The sequence below is a fragment of the Cygnus atratus genome, chromosome 2 (genome assembly GCF_013377495.2).
Source record: "Cygnus atratus isolate AKBS03 ecotype Queensland, Australia chromosome 2, CAtr_DNAZoo_HiC_assembly, whole genome shotgun sequence".
Classification (NCBI taxonomy): Eukaryota; Metazoa; Chordata; class Aves; order Anseriformes; family Anatidae; genus Cygnus; species Cygnus atratus.
The window spans coordinates 21,566,255-21,590,912 of NC_066363.1; the positions used below are offsets into that span (position 1 = coordinate 21,566,255).

The 24,658-nt window shown below is 35.7% G+C and overlaps 1 protein-coding gene across 3 annotated transcripts in view; it reads right to left on the reverse strand.

The window, feature by feature from the left end:
* Window positions 1-922: 922 nt before the first annotated feature.
* The window catches only part of STAM (signal transducing adaptor molecule), a 36,117-nt gene continuing 12,381 nt past the window's right edge, over window positions 923-24,658 (reverse strand). For 2 of the 3 annotated variants that reach the window (XM_035545449.2, XM_035545450.2), the window contains exons 3-14: window positions 17,640-17,715; window positions 17,456-17,551; window positions 16,763-16,909; window positions 16,397-16,487; window positions 14,361-14,553; window positions 13,962-14,056; window positions 13,151-13,239; window positions 11,398-11,485; window positions 9,620-9,674; window positions 9,139-9,292; window positions 7,121-7,296; window positions 923-6,024 (exon numbers count right to left, since the gene is read on the reverse strand). In XM_035545449.2, coding sequence (XP_035401342.1) covers window positions 5,775-6,024; window positions 7,121-7,296; window positions 9,139-9,292; window positions 9,620-9,674; window positions 11,398-11,485; window positions 13,151-13,239; window positions 13,962-14,056; window positions 14,361-14,553; window positions 16,397-16,487; window positions 16,763-16,909; window positions 17,456-17,551; window positions 17,640-17,715 — 1,510 coding nt within the window. In that variant the 3' untranslated portion in view covers window positions 923-5,774. Of the gene's footprint in view, window positions 6,025-7,120; window positions 7,297-9,138; window positions 9,293-9,619; window positions 9,675-11,397; window positions 11,486-13,150; window positions 13,240-13,961; window positions 14,057-14,360; window positions 14,554-16,396; window positions 16,488-16,762; window positions 16,910-17,455; window positions 17,552-17,639; window positions 17,716-20,010; window positions 20,052-24,658 lie in introns of those variants that run through there. The other variant, XM_035545451.2, reaches the window with a different exon arrangement.

Here is a 24,658-nt window from a genome sequence, read left to right on the forward strand (position 1 = left end):
TTTCCAAATCAGAGACGTTTCATTTCTATACAAACTGCAAGACACTTTATTCCTGTCAGCCAAATTGATATTTTCTCTTGAGACACGAGAATTGTCACACTGAGTTAAGCCACAGTGCACATAACCAGCTATCCCAAGATGTTTAGCTCATCTTACTTGGGAAGAGACCCTAAGCACAGGCAAAACTGCTAACCTGTCTGTCACTGCTTCCAAAGCCCTCTGGTGGTCTTCAGTACTTATACTGGATCAAGCAAGAAATCTATGAAGTTTAACATTGTGTTAGGAACGCAGCATAACACTGTCAAGACCATTAGGCTTCGGCTGTGGCCTTATTTTAAGCAGTAACATATTCATGAACCAGGCTTTAGCCTGATCTTCAACATATTTCACATAGATCTAACAACCCAATCTTAGGCTACTTTGAGTTCATCATCAGAAATGGCATTAGCTGTCAAGTAACTGTGTAGACAACCTGCCCCTAGTATCTGCTTATTGATGCATAAGCAAATATATGCATTGGACTACACAAATAGAGTTGTTTCCTTTTGTTCATTACTAACACTTGAAAATATTTTATATATATATAAGGGGGTATGCAGCATACTGAAGAAGTATAATGTATTACTTGGACTTTAACTGAAGGAAGTTAATCACAGAATTTTTACTTTTCAAGATCTTCATCTATCATCTTTGTGTAAACATCATACAACGGCAGTAGCAAAACAGCAAAAACACACTCACCCCTCCAAGAAATAAGAAAATTTGATTTCAAGTTTTTCTAACAGACCTTGTCCATTGCATCCCCAAGTCCTTCCAGCAAAGTCCTTTTCTGATTATTCTTCTATGAAATTTATAAATTGACTTTGCAACATAATGAACTAAATACTCCAACTTTAATATTTTGCATTCATACCAAAAACAATTAACAGTTTTTACAAATAGTGTTATTTACTAAAACAATTCTTGTACAACAGTGCAGTATATCTAAATATATACATATGCCAACATCAAAGGGAGCATCAAACCAAACAAAACCAAAAATGCACTTTGCTACTGTGTACACTTCATTACAACCAGAACAGACTGCAGCAGGCTTCTTTTCTTTTTTGTGACAAAGAAAGAAAAGATTTGGGTTTCCAGAAGCACATGCAAGGGAGAAGAACAAAAACTCTTACCACCTTTTTGCTAAGGTGGCAGCATGAAAATTGAATGAGGTCTGCGATTATACATAGTAGCAAATGGAATGTTTTTAATTACAAACATCCTAATTTAGGAAACGAGGCTGCAAAAAACTTACGTAGTGTTTTTATGGAAGCAAAAAGTTCAAATTTCAAGGCCTTCCAAGGTTTTACTATGCTGTTGGATAGTATTAAAGTAAATATTCTTCATCACAGCCAGAACTGAGAAAGGAGGATCTGTAGTGTGAAGATGGTCAGCTTTACTAAAATTGAATAACAGAGTAAAAAATGATTCTGCCTGCTGTTAGCAATGGAGATTTTTGTAGATTTTTTTTTTTGAAAGACTCCTCCTGATTTTTAAATGGAAAAATCACGCTCCCTTGTTCTTCAAAACAGATGCACCTTCTCCACAGGAAACTGCAGTTATGTAATTCAAAGTGCCATTGTAGCCACTGTAATTAGAGACATTCTCTTCCATTCTGTCTGTGAAACCCAGCAGACAAGGACTAAAGTATGACCTTTAAAAGTGAAGACAGCACAGAAATCTTTGAAATGAGATTGCAAAAATAAAGGTAAGTGATATTAGAACATACTAAAAAAAAAAAAAAAAAAAAAAAAAAAGGAAATTGAGGTATTAAGCAGTTCTCCAGTGTAAATCTGATGTTCCTGCCATCTAGATGATATCAGAGAGAACTACAATAGCAGCCTAGATTTGATTGGCAAAATATGTACATGCTATTAAAAGCAGATTTATCTCCTTTGTTGTATCTAAACATTTGCAATCTGACAGAATTATAGGAAGTTCTGGTTATTCAAATCCATTTTAGTTCCCCCCTCAAAACGTATGAAGAATCAGGGTGCCATGAGGGCCATCAATATGCTGCTCCACGCCTGTTGAGAAACATGCGGTACTTCTTCTGTTCTGTTCTTTTTACTGTTGTTTTACTGCTGTATAGGGACTGTCTGGTGACATTAAATACACATCTACACAGGTAACAGTTATTAAGCACAGGTGGATAAATACGTTGTAACTGCAACTGCACACTCTTGAACATACTACCATGACATCAGTGTAGCATACCAAATCTTAAACAACCTGCCTCAGTATTTTTCCCGGGACGCTTTACAGTAAATCTTTACATCTTTGTTATGTCCACAAAAACTGAGATGATACACATGGGTAAACAAATTTCGTTTATAGATGTGAAGTGTGCAGAAGGCACTTTCCAGAGTTCGCTCCTGTTCAAGAAATCCAAACTACAAAGATACCCCTCCTGAAGTTAATGTTTTTGTATTCCTTAATGAAAGGATTAAATTACAAACGTTTACATAAAATATCATGAAAATATTTCAGCCTTTCATTGACAGTTTACATGCGAAGAAACAAGACATTAAAAAATTAGTTCTATTGGAACACGAATGACATGTCTTTTCCTGCGGTTCTTACCTTTTAGATTAACTTCTTGACGCTTAACTTCTTTGCTAAGAAGTTTTTCCATACAGTAGCTGTACATGTCCTTTCCCTCCCTCACCCATACTCAGTGTTCAATACCATAGTGAGACAGAACAGACATGAGCTTGCTCAAAACAATGCATAAATAAGGAAATTCAGAACAAATCACAGCAGAGAAGCACCAGTAAGGTGCTACACCTCCATGTAGATGACACTGTATCATCAGAAAGGTGAATTGAAATTGATGAATTATCAGTTAGAGAGGACATGAGAGGATGAGTGAAGGAATTAGTGCAATGACAGCAGCTAGCAAAGCAGGAGGAGGCATCACTGAAGAATACTAGAGTGAAGGACACAACTAAGTGAGCAGGCAAAATAATCTTTCTGCTAAATGAAAAAAAAAATCTACATGAAGTAATATAGCTCCAAATTCAATTTAATCTGAAGACTGCATCTGAAATGAAAAAAATGTAGGATGCAATAGAAATGCTAAGACTGAATCCAAAAATCTACTGATCTACTACACCAACTGTGGACAACGAAAACTTATTTTAAATCAACTAAAATTCACAGATTTGTTCCAGGAAATATTTTAGAGCAGTGGCTCTAATAAAGGCATGAAGAAAAAAAAAAATATATATATATATATAGATTATACTGAATTTATATGGCATTGCATTTTCAAAAGTGTTTTTTGGTCACGATGAACACAAATAAAAGGTGATTTCAATTTCTTTAAAAAAAAGGATAAATGCCCCAAATCAGTAAGATGGAAGGCAGAAAAAATGAAGATACGTATAAGTTTTCTGTGATCAAAGAAAAAAGCAGGAACAAGCATTTCTATGTGTTAAGGGAAAAAGATTGAAAAATTTAAAAAATGACAAATTAGCAATATAAAGTATTTTTGCTGAGCCATTCCAGTTCATTATACAACATGTGAAAAACTAATACAAATTGTCAAAGTCAGCTGGACTATTTTGATGCTTCAAGCTCCTCCTTTAATCAGAGTGTTAGAAGAATGGAACAGTTATTTTCACTTTTGTGTAGAAATTATATACTTCTATACACTGTTTCTCTGCTTTCGAATACTTAAAGCATACAGAAGACACTACCTAACTGATACTGTATGCCCTTTCTACAGAAAACCACCTCTGATCTCTCTGATCTATTAAAAACAATCTATGACAGAATGGCTTGGAATTGTTTTTTTTGGTAGCATTTCCTTTCAAATTCCACAGACTCTCGTGGTAACACCAAGTACTGATGTACTGACAGTTTGTGAGTGTGCTTAAGAATTCTGGAAAAGGAGAAAAAAAAGGAAAAGAAAATACCAATAATCAAAACAACCAGTTGTCCTGGCTAGAACATCACCAACTGAAAAACATCAGGTATGGGCATGTTTTGTAACCACCCTGGCTACAGAGTTATGCAAATTAGTCATCTGAAAACATTATCAGGCAGAACACACCACTGTCTATTAAAATAGTGAAACAAAGGCTTGTAAGGTAACCGTAGGCAGACAAAGCAGGAGTATATGGGGTAACTGAGGTTAACTTACAGTACAATTGCAAGTGCAACATTTAATTCCAGAAGCATCACACTAAAATACAGTACACAAAAGCGAACAATGCCAGAAAGGCATACACACTAACAAGACTGAGAAAACAGCTTTGATGTTGAAGCCACAAGTTCTTTTGCTCTAACCGGAATTAGAGTCACCAGAAAAGGTAGAGGAAATAAGGATGCATTAGTAGATTGAATACAAATGCAAAGTAACACCAGTCTTTGTACAAGAAACTCTGATCAGGCATATCAGAATTCTGCCTTCCATAACCATATTTGTTTTGCAGAACCTTGGCTGTAGAAAGAAAATATCATGCCTTAAAGAGCCACCTGGCTCAGTTTCTGAGAAATGCAAGTTGCTGCAAAAGAAAATTCAAAGTAATCTGAAAGTCAATGAAATTAAGAGGCCTCATAGAACTATTTATACTGCTAAATAAACTCAAGTGGTAGAACAACTGGAAATTGAAAAATTAACAGATGTTTAAGGCAGAAGTGTTTGTGTTAGAACAGTAAACAGAACAAATTGCTAAGCAAGGCCACAAGAGATAAAAATAAAGCCCTGAAAGTTTGTTCAGCAAAGAGATTTAAAAGTCCATCATTCTCCATTAATTCTCTAATTAAGAGGACTTGAATATAGTAGTGTTATTCACGTTGTGTGTTCCAGTTTACAACTCCATCATTTCTCCTCCAACTCAATTTCTCTGTCTTTGGTGTACTCTCTACCAACACATATAGAATACAGTTCCTGTTCTCATTGTAAAAAAAAAAAAAAAAAAAAAAACTCTGAAAAAATAAATTATGTGCTTCTCATGATAAAATGCAAAATCCTAATCTGTTGTGTGGTCCCATGATGTGTTTAGCAGCCTCTGAATAGTAGTTTTAGTTGTATGTGAAACAGAATCATAATTTGCTGTTATCCTCCCAGATCACTTACTAGTTAACTAATTAACTTTGGTAGATAAAGCCATCTAATAGTCATGACACATCTGTGTTCAGTTCAAGAAGTAATGAAACCTAGACCCAGTAAGTTTGGAAATTCGCTTATAGACCTTAGCTTGTGAGTGTAACTATGATACGCAAAATTACCATTTTCCCTGCGTTGGAAAAAGACATCACAGCTGTCATAAAACTAGATAAAACTATGAAACATGGTTGTCAGTTCATGATTAAAATAAAATAGTAATGTAAATTATTTTTAACATTGTGTTAAATATATTCACATGATCACCATAGCTATACGAAATGGCCACTACTGCAATCACACACTATATGTACATAACATATGCCACAACAGTTTGCAAGTGTTGAGCTTTCACAGACTAGCCAATTTTACCAGACATAAATAATCTTGTACCAATTTTTAGGCATTTTAAAAGGAATTATATGTCCTAAATATATCTGTTCCTCTGCAAAATTAAAAAAAAAATCCTAAAAAGTCAGTGCAAATTGAACTTGTTCACCAAGATAGATTCTTATTAAGCTGGGGATAAACAAAGTTTAAGAGATTAAAGGAAGAAACTCAAAGCATTGTCAACTGCCTTTAGCAGAGATTAAAGATGAGGAATCCGAAGTCCTGGATCCTATAGCAGAGCCTTCTGTGAATAAGTATGCTGTGGCTGTTGAGGTGGCGGAGGCTGTGGCTGTTGTGGAGGGGCTTGTTGACTGCCTGTTGTCTGTGGCAGAGACGTAGAAGCTAAGTTATAGTTTGGCACCTGGGACATATTAGTTCCAGCATTCTGATAAGCAGCAACATCAACAGTAGCAGGTGGTGGACTGTACACTGAAGCTTGGTTAGAGTAAGTGTTTCCAGCAACAGAGCCAACCATTGCACTGAAAAATAAAATAAAAAATTTAAATTAAAAAAAAAAAATACCATCCGAGCAGCAACATCAACACAACTTTTATTGTTCCTTTAACTGTGCTATATATACACAGAAAAAGCTACCTCCTGGCTCTGGACACCTTGCATATATAAAGCTGTAGCCAGTGAATATTCCAATTAAAATTTAAACATACTCCTCAGATTTAAACACACCTAACACACTTCTAATAGTTTTAAAACTAAAATAAAACATACATTCAGTCTAATGTGCAATACGGAACCCCACCTATTTTCTGTTCTGCTCATGAAAAAAGCCAAGTGTTTCATATGGCAAAACAAGTTAGGTGAAGTGTGCAGAAGCTTGCTTTATCTGTTTATTTGGCGTGTCTTACCACCCTAAAATTTAAATAACTTGGGGAGACCAAAGAATAACAAATACTTTAATAACTCAAAATGGATCTCTCTCTCGACTTTTTAAAATAAAATTACCTTATACAGAGTCCTAAGGTCAATTCAAAACTGTCTCACAATATAGACATTTTAGCCTACTCATTGCATCTTCCCAAAGCAGAAAGCCACTTGTAGTGTCTTTATATGGGGAAATTGTATAAACTTTATCAAGAATTCATAGACCATTCATTTTGTTCACAAAATGAGCAGAATCCTCCCCATGCTTCCACAGTAAGATATTTGAAACAAGTGTGATATAATATCCACTATCTCAAAAATTATGCAAAGCTAGACAGAGCAGCAGATATTTTTTTTAAAATAATTTTTAACAGATGTTTAATGATGAAAATTATGACTATGGCATTTTCTCTAGTTTATATATTTTCTCTAACTTTATATATACACATATATGTACATATGCATGTATGTGTATATATATATACACACACACACAAAGAAACGTTTGAAATTTGTCAGGAATTTTTTACCAAATTTACAACACCAATATAAAACACCACTGGAAGTAATTGCACTGAAATATACTTCAGTTGTCATTGAAACTATACTTCTACAAGACAAATTTTCTCCTTCAAATATGTAGTCCTTTATGTTTAAATTGATTTAAGTTTAAATAGGAAAATAACTTAAAATTACTTTGTATAAGACGTTTGTGCAGGCTGGCCAGGCAGTACCGAGCTGGCAGATGGAGTAACTGTGCCTTGGCTGAGGGAGGAGAGTTGTTCAGGAGGAAGATTATAGCCTTGAATATGGCCCATCTGTGCACTGCCTGCCACCAAATATGCATTACCTTGAGGTTGCCCCGGATAAACCTAGGAAGGAATAAAGGAATATTAAGAATAAAAGAAAATAAAATTTTGGTAGTTAATATCTGGTGAAGAAGTTAAAGACAGTCTCTCAAAACTTTTATTACAGGTATTTTAAATAAAAAGTGACTGATTGTCTTCTATTAGGTGCTGCAGTACGAAAAAATACCGGATTTGTAAAGGACACTATTTGCATTTCTATCCTCAGGCTCTAGTACCAAAAACATCAGACAGTTCACTGGACAACTTGTATTCCTCATTTTATTTCAATGAGTATCATTCATGCTAGTTAGAACTTCCACTTCTGAATGAAAATACTGATTATGTTGTATAATAAATAGCAGTCTAAAGCAGAGGTTTTTGATGCCCAGATAACAGCTCTACTTAGTGAAAGTTAAAATGGACAGCGATTCACACGTTATTTTCCTACCTTTAGCTAACCTATAATTTCTTGTAACAGCTGAGATTGCCATTGTTTGAGGGGGGCAGAATAAAAAAAGAGGTTTTAAGAAAAAGTTTCAATGGAAAATAAAGTTTTATAACTAGCTGGAGGGAAAGCTTGCCACTAGATGTTTCAACAATATTCCAAATGAAGACTAAATTTCTAAAACCTATGCTTTTGTTCAGTCTGAATTATCTAGCTTAACAAAAATTAAGAGAAGAAATTATGAAGTCTCATGCATAATTGAGTTCATGTAAGTTAACATCATACAGCCCTTCTATCTTAAGATCCATGAATCTCTTATAACATTTAAAGAGTGTAGATCAATATCGCAAAATAATTTGGAGGCCAGAAAAGGCAGGAGACCTAACTTTTCAGGACTTTATACTGGTTCACGTTCACCCCCAAAATCCAGTTTTTCCTTTCAAAAATCCCCAGAAACATGCCCTTTAATTAAATATTGAAATTACTTTATAAGAGTTGTGACATGATTGCTTGTATGATATGCATGGTATACAATGTCTTCCTCAATGACACTGGAAAAACACATCTTTTTTAAAAGACACTGAAAGTAGGGGTATATTTGTAGGAAGCTAAAAGAACTAAATCTGCTCCAATGCTTTTATGAGCATTAATAAGTTGGCTCAAAGGGTTTTTTTTGACTCACTAAAAACCAAAGTAAATTATTGAAAAAACAACTTGAAACGTTACATATTCCTACAAAGAAGAAATATAGCAAATGTACATTAGACTATGGAATTAAAAGCAAGCTAAAAGCCAACACTGATTTTAGGGTGGAGTATGATTTTTACGGCGGAGTGTAATTGTAATCTAAGAATCACAATTCTTAAACAGGAATTTTACTCCTTTGATTCTGTACTTTCTTTGACCCACTATGCAAAGGCCTAGTCAGCTTCAACTTTCCAGCTGTTTATTTTGTGTGTGACTCAAAACAGGATAGACTTTTTCCTTGATCAAAATAAACTGAGCAGAAAAGAACTAGAATTGTTAAAAACTAGCAAATGGAAAATCTCTAAAGCTTGCAGCTGAAAACACAATATTCTGTTTTCATACTGTGATGAGAAAGATTTGCTAGTTCATTTTAGAATATTTCTGAGGGAGCAAGATGATTTTTAACTGAGCATTAAGGCAATGAAGTTTCATAGAGGTTTCCAACTCCTAGGGTGGAGGAGGCAGCAGCAGCAGGGCAGAAACAGGAAATACTTGCCACCAACATGCCCCACCACACTTTAGAACTTGCACTTTCTTACAAAATCAGTAATTTATTTCAGTAATGTACAGAAGCATATTGTAAAAAAAAAACATTTCAGCAAAATTTGAGTAAATCAACTCTAGCCTAGTATGTACTTGATAATGTCAATTGCTCTTAAAGCTTACGTACATACCTGAGAACCAGAAACGCCTGATGACGGCATGTAATACTGTTGATTTTGTAGCTTTGCATACATCGAATACATTGGGTCCTCATTCATCAACTTGTTATACAAAGAAAGGGCCTCCATTGCTTTAACATTGAGCTCTGAGAGTTCTGAGTGTTTCCTAGAAAACACGTTATATAGCTTATTCTACAGTCTAGATAACTTCAGTACAGAACAGACAAAACAGGGGAACTTTCACAAGGGGTGATAAGCAAAATTCTCCTACTGCCTGTCAAGTGCCATAATGTCAAATGGTAGAATACTATAAAATACTATGTGACCTTGAAAAAAAAAAAAACCTTCAGACCTCCTCCCGGATGAGAAGATACTAATAAATACACCTGTTTTCTTTACCAGTATTGACAGAAATGGCTAAGAGTATATTTAAGTAGCAACTCCATTATTTCTAAAAACCTGTCTTAATTGAGTCAAAACACATATGTTTTACCTGTCTATATCTTCCAACTTTTCATCTATGAGGGGTCCCATCTGGTGGCACATTGCTAGAAAAGAACATTAAAATATTATCAGAGTAATAAATATTTCTATATAGCAAGTCAGAAAATAGCTTTAAAATGAATTATCGGATAGAAATGTGTAGATGCAAAAATAAAGAAAAACATTAAAAAAGAAAAATTATGATCAGTACTATAAACTATATGCCAAAGAACTACAGTAACAGATGCAGTTTCATGAACAATTTAATAATGAGATCCAGCTGAAGTTTTCAATAATAGTACAGAGAAAGAATCCCAGTTTAAATAGAACAAAACAAAACACATTTAACATCCAGGGAGTGTAAAGCAGTATCAGCTGTAGATACGGCACATAAAAAAGGTAAATAGAACGATGAACCTATTTTGCATTAAAAAAAGCTCAGGTAATCTGAAAGGTAATCTTTCTTCAAGGAAGAAAATTTGCCACTGGAACCTCGATCATGTGCTCCATCAACAGTACTACAAAAAAGATTGCCTATCAAAACAATGAAGGGGGAAATAGACTGAAATGATTTAAATTATCTGCACATCAAAGCCACTAACAGCACATTGTTATTTCACTGGAATCCTAACTGCGTGAGGGGGATCCTGTCAGGTAAGGCTTTTTCAAACCACTAAGATATTACATGGAAAAGCCAACACAAAGAAAAACCTAGCAGAAGTAGAATGGAAGAACATTAAAATAAAAGTGCACCTCCTCACCCCAACTTCCAGCATAAGGACATAGGGTTCATGTAACTGCAAAGCAAACAACAATTAACTAACAGAAAGTCTGATTTTGTCAAACGTAAAATAAACAGGAAGGAAAGCTGAAATGGGACACTACAGCCTAACCCTACTTCAGAATGCAAAATGTGCCTACTTATCCAAGCAATGAACTATTTACTAATTTAAGGCAACCTGCTCTAGGGAACCTGCTTTGGCAGGGGGGTTGGACCCGATGATCTCTTGAGGTCCCTTCCAACCCCTACAATTCTGTGATTTTGTGAGAAGATGGGAGATACCCAACAGTTTACAAGCTCAAGAACCTTTTCTTGCTCAGCTTCTAGATAGATTCAGAATCTCCTATTTTCTTAAAGTCTGGTCCTATCTGGATTGTAAATTAAAGCCAATGTTCTGTTCCTTAACAGGCAAGTTTCTTTACTTCCTTCTCCAAAGTTCCCTTCTAAAACCTTCGCTGCATCTATTGACCCAGATAGAATGGTCTATAATGCCTCTTTGAAGAGGTATTCTGAATAACTTTGAGTCTAAAGGACTAGTCTAAGGTATTTGTAGTACTCTGTACGGTATTTCTTAACTCTAAAGTGCTAATAGGAAAATGCATGCAAGTGAAAAGCATGTGGAACACCCACAAGCCCATCCTAAGTCACAGAAAAATTTTTATTCTTCTCATGGAATTCTCTTTACATTGCTTTTGCCACTTACGCTGTGCTACTCTATGAAGGAAGAAAAAAATGGAGAAAATTGAATTAAGTATTCCTGGGTCTTGAAAAGTAAATGAAAATGTAATATAAGGTAATTGAGAGAAGAGTAGATTTTCTTTAAATTAAAATACTGCATTTTGGTCTCTTAGATGTGGGAAACAGGAAGCGAGAAGACAGTTAAGGCTTAAGCACTTTCCTCAGGCATATTTGTGGTACGCATACAAAGCTGAAGTAGTTTTAATTCATTTTGACATAAGTAATTACTGGAAAGCAAAACAATAACAACAACACTGAGATTTTCTTACCCTCAAGATGAAGCAATTCTGGAAGGTCAGGTTGGTCATCAGATGGATCTGCACTTTGTAACATCTGCAAGAGTTGGTCCATTTTATCCTAGAACAAAAATTGTGTAATTAGTGTGGATAGAGTGGGGGAAGAATCAGCAGTTTCAGAATAGTAACTTAAAGCAGCTATTTACAACATCCATTTGGGTCTCTTGGAACTTGGAAATCATCTATACTAGCTTTAACAAATGAAGATATTTCAACAAGGAAAAGCCAAATGATAAAAAAAATGATTAGTATCTGCAAGTGGAATGTGCAGTATACCCCTTTAATTTTAAAAGTCATTCTAAACAGTATTTCCTGAGCAGTTTCCATTTTTCCATTCTACTTATTACATACACAATACTACCACCTAGTGGGATTAGTGCAAATGTTTTGACAGAATACACTGAGAAAAAAAATAGGTACTTAAAACTAAATTCACTGAAAAAAAATAACCCACATTTTGCACATGCATGATGCCCATCAGCACATGAGCAATGTCATAACTAATATATAGGAAAGAGTTTTTTAAGATGATGTTCGGAGGGGTTGTATGGTTTACTTCAGAATTTTATATCCTCGATTAACAAGGTTAAGTGTAACCCATTTACAAAAACACCAAGGGAAAAAAAATTAACATACATAAGCTCTTCAAAAAATATGCCTTGCTGTAAACTATACTGCTTAACAAAACATTACATGAAAATGATTAAGAATCACTTTTTAGCTGAGTGGTATCAAATACACAGTCTTAACAGGGCAGAGTTACATAGGCAGAAAGTGGAAACTAGACATGTTTTTTCCTCCTCAACCCTGGGGAAACGTGGGAAGAAGCCAAATGAACTACTTCCTTAAAAAATATACCATGGGAAGTTTAACAACAAAACAAAATGCTAACATGCAAACTAACATGGAATCATCACAGAAGACAAAGCTGAAAGGCACCTCAACACAGGCCTGAGGTAAGTCATTTCTGCAGATTACAAACTAACAAATACCTCTCTGGAGGAAGACTACCTGAGAAAAGGATAGATGAGGCAGGAGATATATAGGATTTTAGGAAGGCAGTAACTCATTTTTTTCATTTCACAAAACAACGAAAGAACCATAGTTGAGAAAGATATAGAAGCTCATGAGAAAGAAAGGAAAAAAAATCTTAAGACAATAGATCTAAGCCCCCTTGGAAAAAGAAAAAGGCAGGGGAAAACAGCTTTGAATGAGAGCTCCTGGGAACCCTGCAGTATCACCAAGGTGAGATTGTGTGAATCTTAATAAATACATTTTAGAGCTACAAAAAGCTCACAGTTTTCAGAGAAGGAAGTGCAGGCGAAGACAGCAGTGGTTATACTAGAGATAAATCTAAGACATTATTTAAGATTGGTACATCTGAAGCATCTTGAGGTCCTTAAAGCTAAGCTATAGAACAAATGCATCACTCCACACCAGGCATCTGGATGGGAGGTAAACAGCTGTACAGTCCTGGAGTGGGGCCCTAAATTGAATGCAGCCTCCAAATTCAGTTTCTGAAATTCCTAAGAACTTCAAGGCAAATGAACAAATTAGAGCACTGCAGATACTCATAAAAAGTTCAACTTCTCCTTCCCATTTCTCTTTTGGTTATGCTCTCTTGATATTTCAAACTGATTACTTTCAAGGTAAAGGATGAAAGAGTTAAACATCGCATGTTTAAACATACCACCCGTTGAAAACTCAGTACCTGTATCACACTTACTTCATCAATATAAACTGGTTCGGGCTCAGGTTCTATTGTCTCTACTTGAACTTCATCACTGAACTGCACTGTTTTCTTCTCGGTTTTCACTGTAAGGTAAAGTCAGATCTTTATTTTTTAAAATAGAAATAAACAAAGCAATGACAATGTTACACAGCTAGCATGTCACACCCCTGACACGCACATATTGAGAACACAAGAAATTCATCTTGCAAACCCATCAGGTTTACAGAATTGAGATTTAGCATCTTAAATCTTTGCCTTATATATAATGTTATTTTACTACATGCTTAGAGTACGTTAGACTGATAATAAGTTGATACAGAAAGATAAATCAATATGCAGCAAAAAAATCCTTCCATAATGTACACATACATACCGATATAATTTAGATTTCTTAAACTGTTTGAGCAATGGAAATGTTTCTGATTCCTACCTTCAGTTTTTCCTTGATTAAATATGTACTGTTGCAACCAAGTAAAAAGACAATTTAGAAAAAAGCTGCTGTTGCATACAAAATTTATCTAGCTGTCTATGGAATTGTTAAATGAGTCTCAAGGAAGCTAATGACAAAGCCAGCAGTATGCAGCATCCTATTTTTCAACAGATGCCAGCTTAGGTAACCTTGGTCTGGCACACAGAGACATGACTAAGAGCACAACAAGGGCTCAGTTTTACTTAGAGCTTTACATTAACTTGCAGCTGAACCTTTCCCGTTCAAGAAAGGAATCAGCGGTAATACCTGACTACAGAAACATCCCTTGAACCAAGGCAAAGCTTAAATTATATATGTAAACATAAAGTTACTTACTCATTTCTGGCTCAGCAGAAAGATCAGCTGTTACAAAATTAGATGGAAACAATCCTATACCCTGATGAGTTTCACCCTTCCACCAATTTGGATCACTAAAAGATAAAAATAAATACACATTTAAAACCCCATACTGACATGGAATTTTCCCAAGAATTGCACTGTACAAGGCATTTGTATTACTTGTACATAAACACAATTTACATATATGCAGAAATATTTGTACATTAGTCTTTATACCATTACATTTCTGTGTCAAAAACCAAGGAGAAAATATTTAATGTATAAATATATTTTATTGCAATGGTATTCCAATATGCTTCTACATAGCAGACACCATTATTCCTGATCGATTTTTAGAGTCTAAACCACTTCTATAAAGCATTCTATACAAGTTACCTGTCATCAAGGATAGTTATAAGTTCTCCAGCTTTAAAGGTTAATTCGTTGTCTTCAGCAGCCTCAAAATCATAGATTGCACGAACCTTTCGGCCCTCGTGTTTGTGATTTGTTAAAAGACTTGAGGTGCTTGGATACAAGCTGGAAAGTGTTGTTTGCTGTTGCCTTTGTTCTTTTAGTGACAGTTCAATAGCTACAAAAGAAAAAGTTACTCAGTTAAGTTATGAAAAGTTCTTAACCTGCAAAGTTATCCAGATGAACATTCACTTTATATTTGAAAATTTAACTCTATGAAAACTTGTAGTATAATTCCATTCTTTTTGCATCATAACCAACTTCTGACTTTCATTTAGAAATAACGGTAAAAAGATGAAAAGATGTTTTACAACTATGGAGCATAATTCTGCTCCTACAGTTACTGAGACTTTCAACGTGGACAGGAGGAATGAGTAGCACTTAAGCACAAACAGGAAAACTCAGTGAAGTGATCCATTTATTATTATTACTATTACTGTTAGCATCTTAAACAGATATGCAGATCTACATTCTAACTAGCATACACGAGGTTCAACTCTTCCAGACTGCTTAAAATGCTAAAAAGATAACAGCTGTTCAGCTGCACACTATTTGCCTTTTAGATCAGTAGGCTTTAGCCTAAATCAGAGAATCACACAGATTAATTAAGGTTGGAAATGAGCTTTGGAGGTCATTTGTTCCAAACCCCCACTAAAGCATGGTCACTTAGGGCCAGCTGTCCAGGACCACGTCCAGATGGCTTTTGAATAACTTCGAGAAAGGAGACTCTACCACCTCTCTGCAACCTAACTGTAAAAAAGTCTGTCCTTAAATCATAATTTATAGAAAGCCTTTTGCTTGTCTATTTGTCTATCCCTTTTTTCTCTCCCTATCTCTCCTGGAATAATTTTAAATTGCTTGATCACTTTCAACTAAACTTGACTAAGCAGAGAAATTTCAGTCATAATAAACTCCTCCAAATTTGTAAATAGATGACCATGTATAAGATGGGACAGACTGAGACACAAAAGAATAGGACAAACATTAAAGAACCCATGCAGAATCTGAACCTTGAGACAGAGAAAACCCTTGAAAAACAGACTTTGGTGGATCAACTACAGAAGAAGCCAGAAGTAACGTTTACAGATGGGCTAATGGTGATTTAAATAGGTCAAAGTTATATTAGATAATAGCTAAATTAAGAGTTTTTCTATCAAAGATGAGAAACTGCAAATATCCACCAACTACTAGCACATGAGCTTCATTCATATAATGAATGAGTCATTGTTATAACTTTAAGCGAAAAACCATACTACATACAAGGGCTAATTGATGCCTTTATGTTGCTGAAATCTGAACACTCTGTAAGCCATAAGGATCAGTCTACTGTAAGAATAACTCTTTGCACATACCTCGTATAGGATCATTAAATGATCTTTAAATATACCTTGGTACAACAGTAAATAAAAAAAAAAACATCCTAGATTTGTTTACTGGGACTGCAGTGAGACATTTAACACTCTGCTTACAGCAGCCAAAGGCTTAAAGTTATTTTAAGTATATTAAGGAAGCATTATTCAAAGAAATACAAAGTTTAAAGTAGTACACCCAACATACTGAATGCAACTTTGCATACCACTTATACTATAATCCTTATGGTCTGCTTCAATCAAATGTTTAAATTACAAGTGAATGTGCTTTACTGGCCCCTGAGAGAGGGAAAATCCAAATGCAAAACTTGTATCAAACATTTCCATTGTGGAGCACACTCTGAACATGAGGTTTCGCAGATTTTTACATTGTTTTGGTCTAGCAAGGGTTAAAAAAAATCAGGCATTATTCTATTTTGTTTTATACATAGAATAGTTTTGATCTCTAACCCTCCAAAAAGGAAGGAATAGAAATCATATCTACAATCCATAAATGCACTGCACACAGTGAGGAAGGAAGCAAAACATTTGTTCCTGCCTTATTAGATACTTACCAACAAATTCTTTGGGTCAGCAAGTAAATGTACTCACCTTTAGCTAAATCCTCCTCTTCCTTTTTGTTAGCTACTGCACCAGGATCTTTGGCAACTAGTGCTGGACTTGCTTTTGCCTGTTCAGCAGCCTAGCCAAAAAAATTAAAGATGTAAAAGTAAATTAATTGAAAAACTGTGACAACGCAGTAAATTCACCGTTTTGATTTGCATTCATCTGCAATATAAAAATCAAAGGAAAACAGAGCAGTTCAACTCTCATATGAATGTTTTATTTAGAAAAGAAAGATTTTGTTTTGTTTGCCAAATGCATTATAGAATTCAAGACTACAAATTTTAAAATACAGAACTGAGGATAAAAAGAATTTGTGATTCCTTTTAAGAACCACCACAAAATGTATTATACCTGTGAACCAATAGCTGGGAAGGTAACTCCTTGCTCTTTAAGATTTTTTATCATAGCAGATATTAAACTAAGCTGCGGGTCATTCTTGAATTCATCAGTCCATTCCACCATAAGGGCTTTCAGCTTTTCACAAACTTTTGGATGACCCTGCAGAAAAACAGAAACTAGTTAAATAATGTAGGAATCTGTTCTTAATTCCTAAATTTTACATAATTTCATGTTACTGTCAACATAAACTGTATAGACACTAGACACTTTAAAGTCAAGTATATTGACAAGTATATACTAAGTGATGTCCTTATTAGAAAGGGGACACCAGCTTTTCAGCACTGTGTTTGATGGCCTTCAGGAATATCACTTAAACAATAAGGACTAGCCTCAAAACAGCATAAGACAAGGTTATAGAAAGGTCCCGTGTTATCTCCATTTGTATATTTATAAAGTAATCTCACTGCCCAAGTGAACAGAATACATAAGTAACAGTACTATGAAGTGATATTCCAGAAGCTCTTTCTCACAGTCAGTCTTCACAGTAACTTGAATCCTTCTGCCCAAATCACACACCCCCCTTCTCCTTGTTTCCCCTCCCAAAATTTCCAATCTTCCAGAAGTAGATTCCACTCCAATTTCAGGTTACCCCAGCTCTCTGATTTAGCTTTTATATGAAACATATAAATCAATGTAATACATTACCTTATTCAACACATTGCTTACTTCACTGGCAAAATCTCTTGAACAGACTTCTAAATGAAAGATTTTACCACAGTTTGATACACACGCTCCTAGAAGCTAAAGAAAGAAAGATTAAAAGTCAGTTAAGAGTTTTTGCAATATAGCTTTCTAGGAAGGAAAAAGACTACATTAAAAAGTAACCTACTGTTAACGCCTGCATAGCAACATGGGGATCTTTATGGTTCACTCTCTTCATAATAGAACGGAGACAATCCTTAGGCCTAAAGAAACACAAGACACCTTTAAAATAATGTACTGCAATGAACATTTCCTATTGCACACATGACAACGCCAACAGAGAGCAAGCTCTCCTGAATACAAACAGTAAATTATTTAGTAGCTTTAAAGTGCAACATTAAATTAAAAAAAAAAAAAATCAACACCATTAGCCGTTCTAGCCATTTTTATCTGTATGATTGCTAGTCTTGGTTATCAAAACCAATCCTTTTTTTAGTTGGAGAGAATTACTGTAAATACTGCAGAAATGCATAAAATTCCTGACAATTAGAGTACTGTAGTTCTCTGTAGTCTGTACACCTTCATTAAATACTTTTTTCACTCTAAGAAAAACTCTTATCAGATAAATCATCATGTAAAATATTTTTATATGATTGCAATGTATTTCAAAATTTCATAATATGATTTTAATGAAAATATTTTTGATACATCAAATTTGTCTGGTTGCTTTTAATTTCTTTTTAACACAGACCTCTTAATCTGGTATCAAAACAATACCTCTCAGCATCTAAGACATGCAAGTGAATTTACAATCATCACTTCAATGGCATGTTTGTGTTCTAAGATGTTTCATAATCGGAACAAGGAATACAGAGAGTGTTCCTATGACCAGGATCGCAATTTCTTGTGCTTCTCTCCTACCTGTTCCCCAGAGTGTCTTTCCCTGTGTGGGTTACTCTCTTTCCCCACTCCAACCTTCTCACACAAACACATTGAACTCCTTCAATTATCAAAACTCTGCATTACTTCCCCCTTCTCCAAGTGAGCTCTGCAAGTGCCCAAGGACACTGAACAATTGCTGCAAGGATTCAGAACTCATACTCCATTAATGACAACACAACTCGAGAAAGGAACACTTGCATTTCGTTTAAGGAGGAGCAGGGCAGAAGTTGTCGCTTTTACATGAACATAGCCAAGTTTTTGCACTGTAAATCCCTTCCTTTTCTCCCTCATTTAACATCTCTCTAGTTCCCACATGCATCCATTCAAATCACAATGAAAAAACTGTGACTTTTTAAAGTTAGGTTACAATCTCTACTTATGTCAGTTTTGTAAATAAGCTAAGCCTAAGTCAGTTAGAATCTTCTCTGGAAATACATATAAAATACCGTAACTGTCAGCGTTAGTCACTAACACGAAACTTCATAAGCAAAAAACCTGAAATTAAGACGTAAATGCTGTAGAAGTCTCCTTCTCGGATATTCAATGTTTTAACATCACATTATAATTTTTATTAGTAACTGAAGTTAAGCAGAGAGCAAAGTTTCCTACGTTTAACTTGTGTCATGCTCATCAATTACCATCAAGAAAAATGCTCAGTAAGCTTAGCTTCACTTTCAATACATCCCACTCCATACTTAAAAATTAGTCTGAATATTCTATTCCTTTTAGTAGATATACAATCACCTTATGTAATTAATATTTATTTAATGAATTAGGGTGATAATTTCCTCCACATACATTTCCTTAAAATCTACTGCTAATCCATGTTCCACATACATACCTAAGAATATTTGCTTACATACTGATTACCAACATGCCTTTGCCGCATTTTTTTTTTTTTTTAATTACCACCACTATGCTCCTCAGAGTCCGTTTTAATCTACAGGATAACATTTATAAAGAAAATACATAGCAAAGAAACAAGTGGAAAAAAAAAGCGTTAGACATACTGCATAAAAGTTTTAAAACAGCTAAATATAGAATTCACGTTTTACCTATGTTGTCCTAGATAGACATAATGGGAAAAGGAAATTTAACAATCAATTTGCATGGGATTTTCAGACAGTTTAGTGTATTTAAATCTGTGTGTGTCTCAGTTATTTTGTCTCTGGAGATGGTAGAAGGCTGAGCAAGTGTAGGGTATAATTACCATGAGCATACAAGCATTACCTGTTGAATAGTCCTAAAAAGATAGCCTTGAAATAGGCAACCGTAGGGAAACAGAAAAAGAGAAGGGTAAATTTAAAAGTAAGAGATTTTATGCTTTTTTGAGTATTTACAGCGACTTTGTGGTTTTTTTTTCTTGGAAGCAAAATCAGTTTTCTATTGAACTGATACCCAAGAACTAATATGAAACTCAGGTATAAGTTACACCACTGCTTGGCTATACTATATTTGACAGTGTCTACATTTTACAGAAATGTCTTTCTCATGTTTAGTAGTACTAATTATAGAAAATGCCGTCACACTGAAAGACTACATATTACTCAGTGTATACCTTCATACAACCAATTATTACTGCAAATGAAGGCTGTAAGACAAGTACTGTCCGTTACCTATTAATTATCCAAGACTTCTGCTGTGTTCATTTTACCTGAGAAAGAATACATGATAAAACTTTCAGAAATAACTGTGTTTTTAATGTATACGTTAATATATAAATAACTGCTTTAATTTATGAGTAGGATATCAATGTGTTAGAACTGCAAACAAAAAGAAATCATGGACAATGGACATTAATTGCTAAGCCAGTATTTATAAAAGTAGGCTACATAGTCAGGAGCTTAGTAGTCCAGGAACAGGACCATTAGCCTAAGATGATTTTGTTACGGTAACTCCTTCTAAAAACTAATAAACTAACAGGAAACCTTCAAAATCAAATGATCTTCCATATATGTCAAGTACAATTTAAAAATATATATATATTAAAAAAACACCTTTCTCATTAATTCATAAAAACTTATAAATACATCAGCAAAGATTTTTGGACTGACCACAGCCCCCATTCCCTGTTCCCCAGCACTGCTCAGGGGAAGGCGGTGGAAGAGAGTGGGTGGGGGAAAGATGTTTTTAGTTTCTCACTGCTCTAGCTTGTTAGTAATAGGCAATAAATTTCTTTAATCTCCTTATGCTGAGTCTGTTCTGCCCATGATGATAATTGTTGAGTGATCTCACTGTCCTTATCTCAATCCCTGAACCCTCTCCATAAAATTTTCTACCCCAATTCCCTTTGAGGAGGAGGAGTGAGAGCGTTTGTGGTGGAGCTCAGCTACCCAGCAAGGTAAAACCACCACACCACGTGTCTCCATTTTCCTCCTTGCTCCATTAGAAACAAGCTATTCCAGGAGCTTCCTGGTTTCTGTATGACACATACGCTGGATGACTATGTAAAATGCTACTTACATTGGGTAACTTGAGGGGGGGGGTAAAAACGATAGGAAGTGGTTTAGAAGACTATCCAGCAAGCAATTTTACTGTTTTCTCTTGTACAAACAGGCATGGAAACCACAAAAGGAGAATAAGCTAACCAGAACACAGACTCATTGAGGCGGTGATTAAGCCATAAGGACTCAGGACAAAGTTAAACAAGTAGCGACACAGACGAGCCATTTCTGAATGACAGGTTTTCAATATCCAAATCTCTGTCCATGAACAGACAGCACTACAACGTTTCTATTTTCTCAACCATTGCTATATTCACCCAAGCACCAATTTCATATTTTTTCATCCCCTCATTTTTATTAACTACCATTCCTAGAGAAAAACTGCAGTAGTTACAGTTTCAAACGTAAATACTAATATGTCTCATTAAGTCAAAACAAAAGGTAGAAACTTCTCAAAGCCAAATGCAAACAGACTTGGACTCAGGAACTGGTTAGCACTGAACTAAAACTCACTGAGGAAGAAAAAGAGAGCAAGCAAGACGGGTGCACCTCATGCTAAAACACATTACACGTGGCCTTTAAGTTTCCATTTCTTTCTGTTTAATGAGTAATTCCAGTGTCGTAACGTTATTTTACTAAGAGCTGATAAACTATAGCTTAAGTCGTGTAAGCACCTGGATTGCAAGCCAACAATATGCAGAATGTATACCTTTCCTGTATTTAGTTAATTTAAAATGCAAGTCAAACACAATCAAAGGTTTTAAAATAAGTTTTCAAAAACACATTGTTTTAATAATCTTTTTGTGTTGAAAGGCAACTTGCTCACTGAACAGTTTTGGATACTAGCAGTTTTCCTAAAAAACATAATAAAAAAAATGCAATACACAACTGCAGAACTGGACAACTTACTAAAAAAATAAATATACATATATCAGAGATTAAAAAAGCTGTTTTGATTGACTCATAGTTAGACAAATTTTAGATCACTGTAAGAACCTGATACGCAAAACATGCAGAAAGTATCGAGTTAATTCCAATTAAAAAGAGGGAGCTTTGGAGGAGTTCCAACTTGCTAAAGCAGTTTTTTTTTTTTTTTGGTTGAATTAAGGGAAGAAAGATAAAATCAGTAGCTATTGGTGATTTTCTGTACCCAAGGTATGACAACAGAAAAACTAACAGTAGCACAACTGTATGCATCCAGTTAGCAATTCCGTTACTGAACTGTAACTAATTTATCTTAGGAGAAAATGAAACGTCTTTGGAGCACAACAGGTATCCAACAACTACCCTGGATGCAAATAAATTGTTAGCAGACCTAAATGGGACAATGTGCCAGATAACACTATGCAACAAGAAGTGCCACTTAATAAATAATATAATCCCTCTAGTCTATCATGGCTTTTGGTGTAAGGTGATTTCCATCTACAATGTTGCAGGGCATGCAATTTAAAGACTAGTACAAAAGAAAATCCATAAAATACAGACTATATAATCTAAACTTCTGCCAAGAACAGTTTGCATCAGACCAGAATTGGTGAAGAAATTAAAGCAGACACCAGTTCTGATGACCAGTATCCCTACCATAGGAACTTAAATTGCAGAAGAGTTACAAACAGTGTAGCATATCTGCCTTAAACTTAATGGGGAATGCTGCCTTGCTTTACCTTGCTGTAGCATGACATAATCCATCAAAACAAAGAAAACACACTATCAGCAAGTTTTAACAGAATCTGATGTTAAGCAATGAGTCAGCTGGCAGCTTATTACAAGCAGGGTGAGTATTACAAAGGTTAAAGTCACAGCCAGTATAAAACCACTTTTGTTTTGTTCTGTTTTTAAAATCACAACAGAAATTCCAGCTGTCATGGAGACATTTAGCTGTATGTTGCCAGAAGATTTGTCTGCACTCCCAAGCAGCTGTCTCTTGCAGCCAAACACATTTGAGCACTGCTCAGGGTAAGTCACTGTGAGGCTAAATCTTGCCTATGCAAAAGCTTTCACTGATGAAATAGAATACTGAAGCCTTCAATAATGTTATTTTTATTACATGCTCAGCATCAACACACACACAGCAGAAATACAGTTTTACATATAGGGACTAACAGCATTATTAATAACTTACCAGCTGTTATCTTAACTGGAGTTATACCCAACAGCACAGCAGTCTCAATACACCATGCTATTTATAAACACTCCTCTAGAGACCATCTCTAATCCCAAGGAATAAGCTTATTTTCGAACCTGTCCTTTGGAACAAAAATCCCAGGTGAGAATTTGCTGTCTGACATCCTGTACTGTTTCCCACAGTCTTACAAGGCAGTCCTAGTCCTTCTCAGAGAAGCATTGCTCTAAACAGCAGCAATGGCATGGCTCTCTTTTTGATGCTATTCCTTACGTGAATTATTTCAGAGAATGCTTGGGGAGGACGTATTTAATACATGTCCAAAATCTAAATACAACACTGAATAAAAACGTGATAGATACACTGAAATATTGTCTTTAAGCTGCATTTTTTATTTGCTATCTCAACTTACATTTTGACTTTTCATGTCCAAGAAATGAGGCCATGCATAAAGTCTATGAGAAAGTTCATTAAATAATTAATGATGGAAGCATTAATGGCCCATATCAAGGTGGGTTTCATTCAATAGCACATTTTCAAAATGAACAGTTAATAAAGCCCTGATGTCATAAAATAGCTTCTCAAAACAAAGGGAAAAACACACAACCTCATTTCTGTGACAAAGAGGGGGCAGCGGATGCTTTCTATTTCGGTTCTAGCAAAGCTTCTACACTGTCTCATAGTCTGCTTATCGCTCAACTGGTGAAATATTGACAGGATGGAAGGGTGATAAGGTGGCTGGAAAGCTGGCTGGACTGCTGAGATCAAAGAGCTGTCACCAGTAGTGCAAATTCCAGCTCTTGGGACCAGTACTGCTACATGTCTTCTCTAATGACCTAGATAATGGGAGGCAGTGCACTCTCAGCAACTTTGCTGACCAGTTGGAAGAAGCAGTCAATACACTGGAGGGCTGGGCTAACTAGAGGGATCTGGACAGTAAGGAGAAATAGTCTGGAGAAATGGGCAGACCTCCTCAAATTCAACAAGAGAAAGGCAAGGTGTTCCATCTGGGGTGGGCAGCACTAGCCTGCCACCAAGAAAGCAGCTCCACAGGAAAGGATTGGCAGGTCCTAGTGGGTGACAGCAGTCAGCAGTGCAGCCTGACAGAAAAGATGACCAGCCACATCCTGGGCCACAGCAGAACATCACAGCCAGCAGGCCAGGGAAGTGATCCATCCCCTCTGTTCAGCACTTGTAAGACTGCACCTGGAGCTTGCCTGGTTTGGGGTTCTCCAGCACACGGAGGATACTGACACGCTGCAGCAAGTCCAGTGGAGTGCTGCCAAGACGGTTAGAGGAGAGTCACGTACACGGAGACATGGAGATCTGGGTTCAGTTTTGAGAAGGGCAGGCTAAAAGGGGACCTTGTTGCTGTCTTCAACTCCTTAAACTGAGAACACAGAGAAGATGAAGCCAGACTCTTCTCAGAGCTGTGGTCACAGGGCAAGATGCAGCAAAAAAGTAGGAACAAGGAAAATTGCAATCAGATAGCAGGTTTATTTATTCACTTGCTTACTATGAGAGTAGTTAAATACTGAAATGGGTTGCTCATATAGGTTGTGGAAACTCTGTCCCTGGAAGCATTCAAGGCTCGGCACGGTCCAGAGCAACCTGATCTAATTAGACTTGTTTCAAGCAGGGGGGTGGACTAGATGACCTCTGGAGGTCACTTCCAAGCCAGATTATGGTTCTACAAGA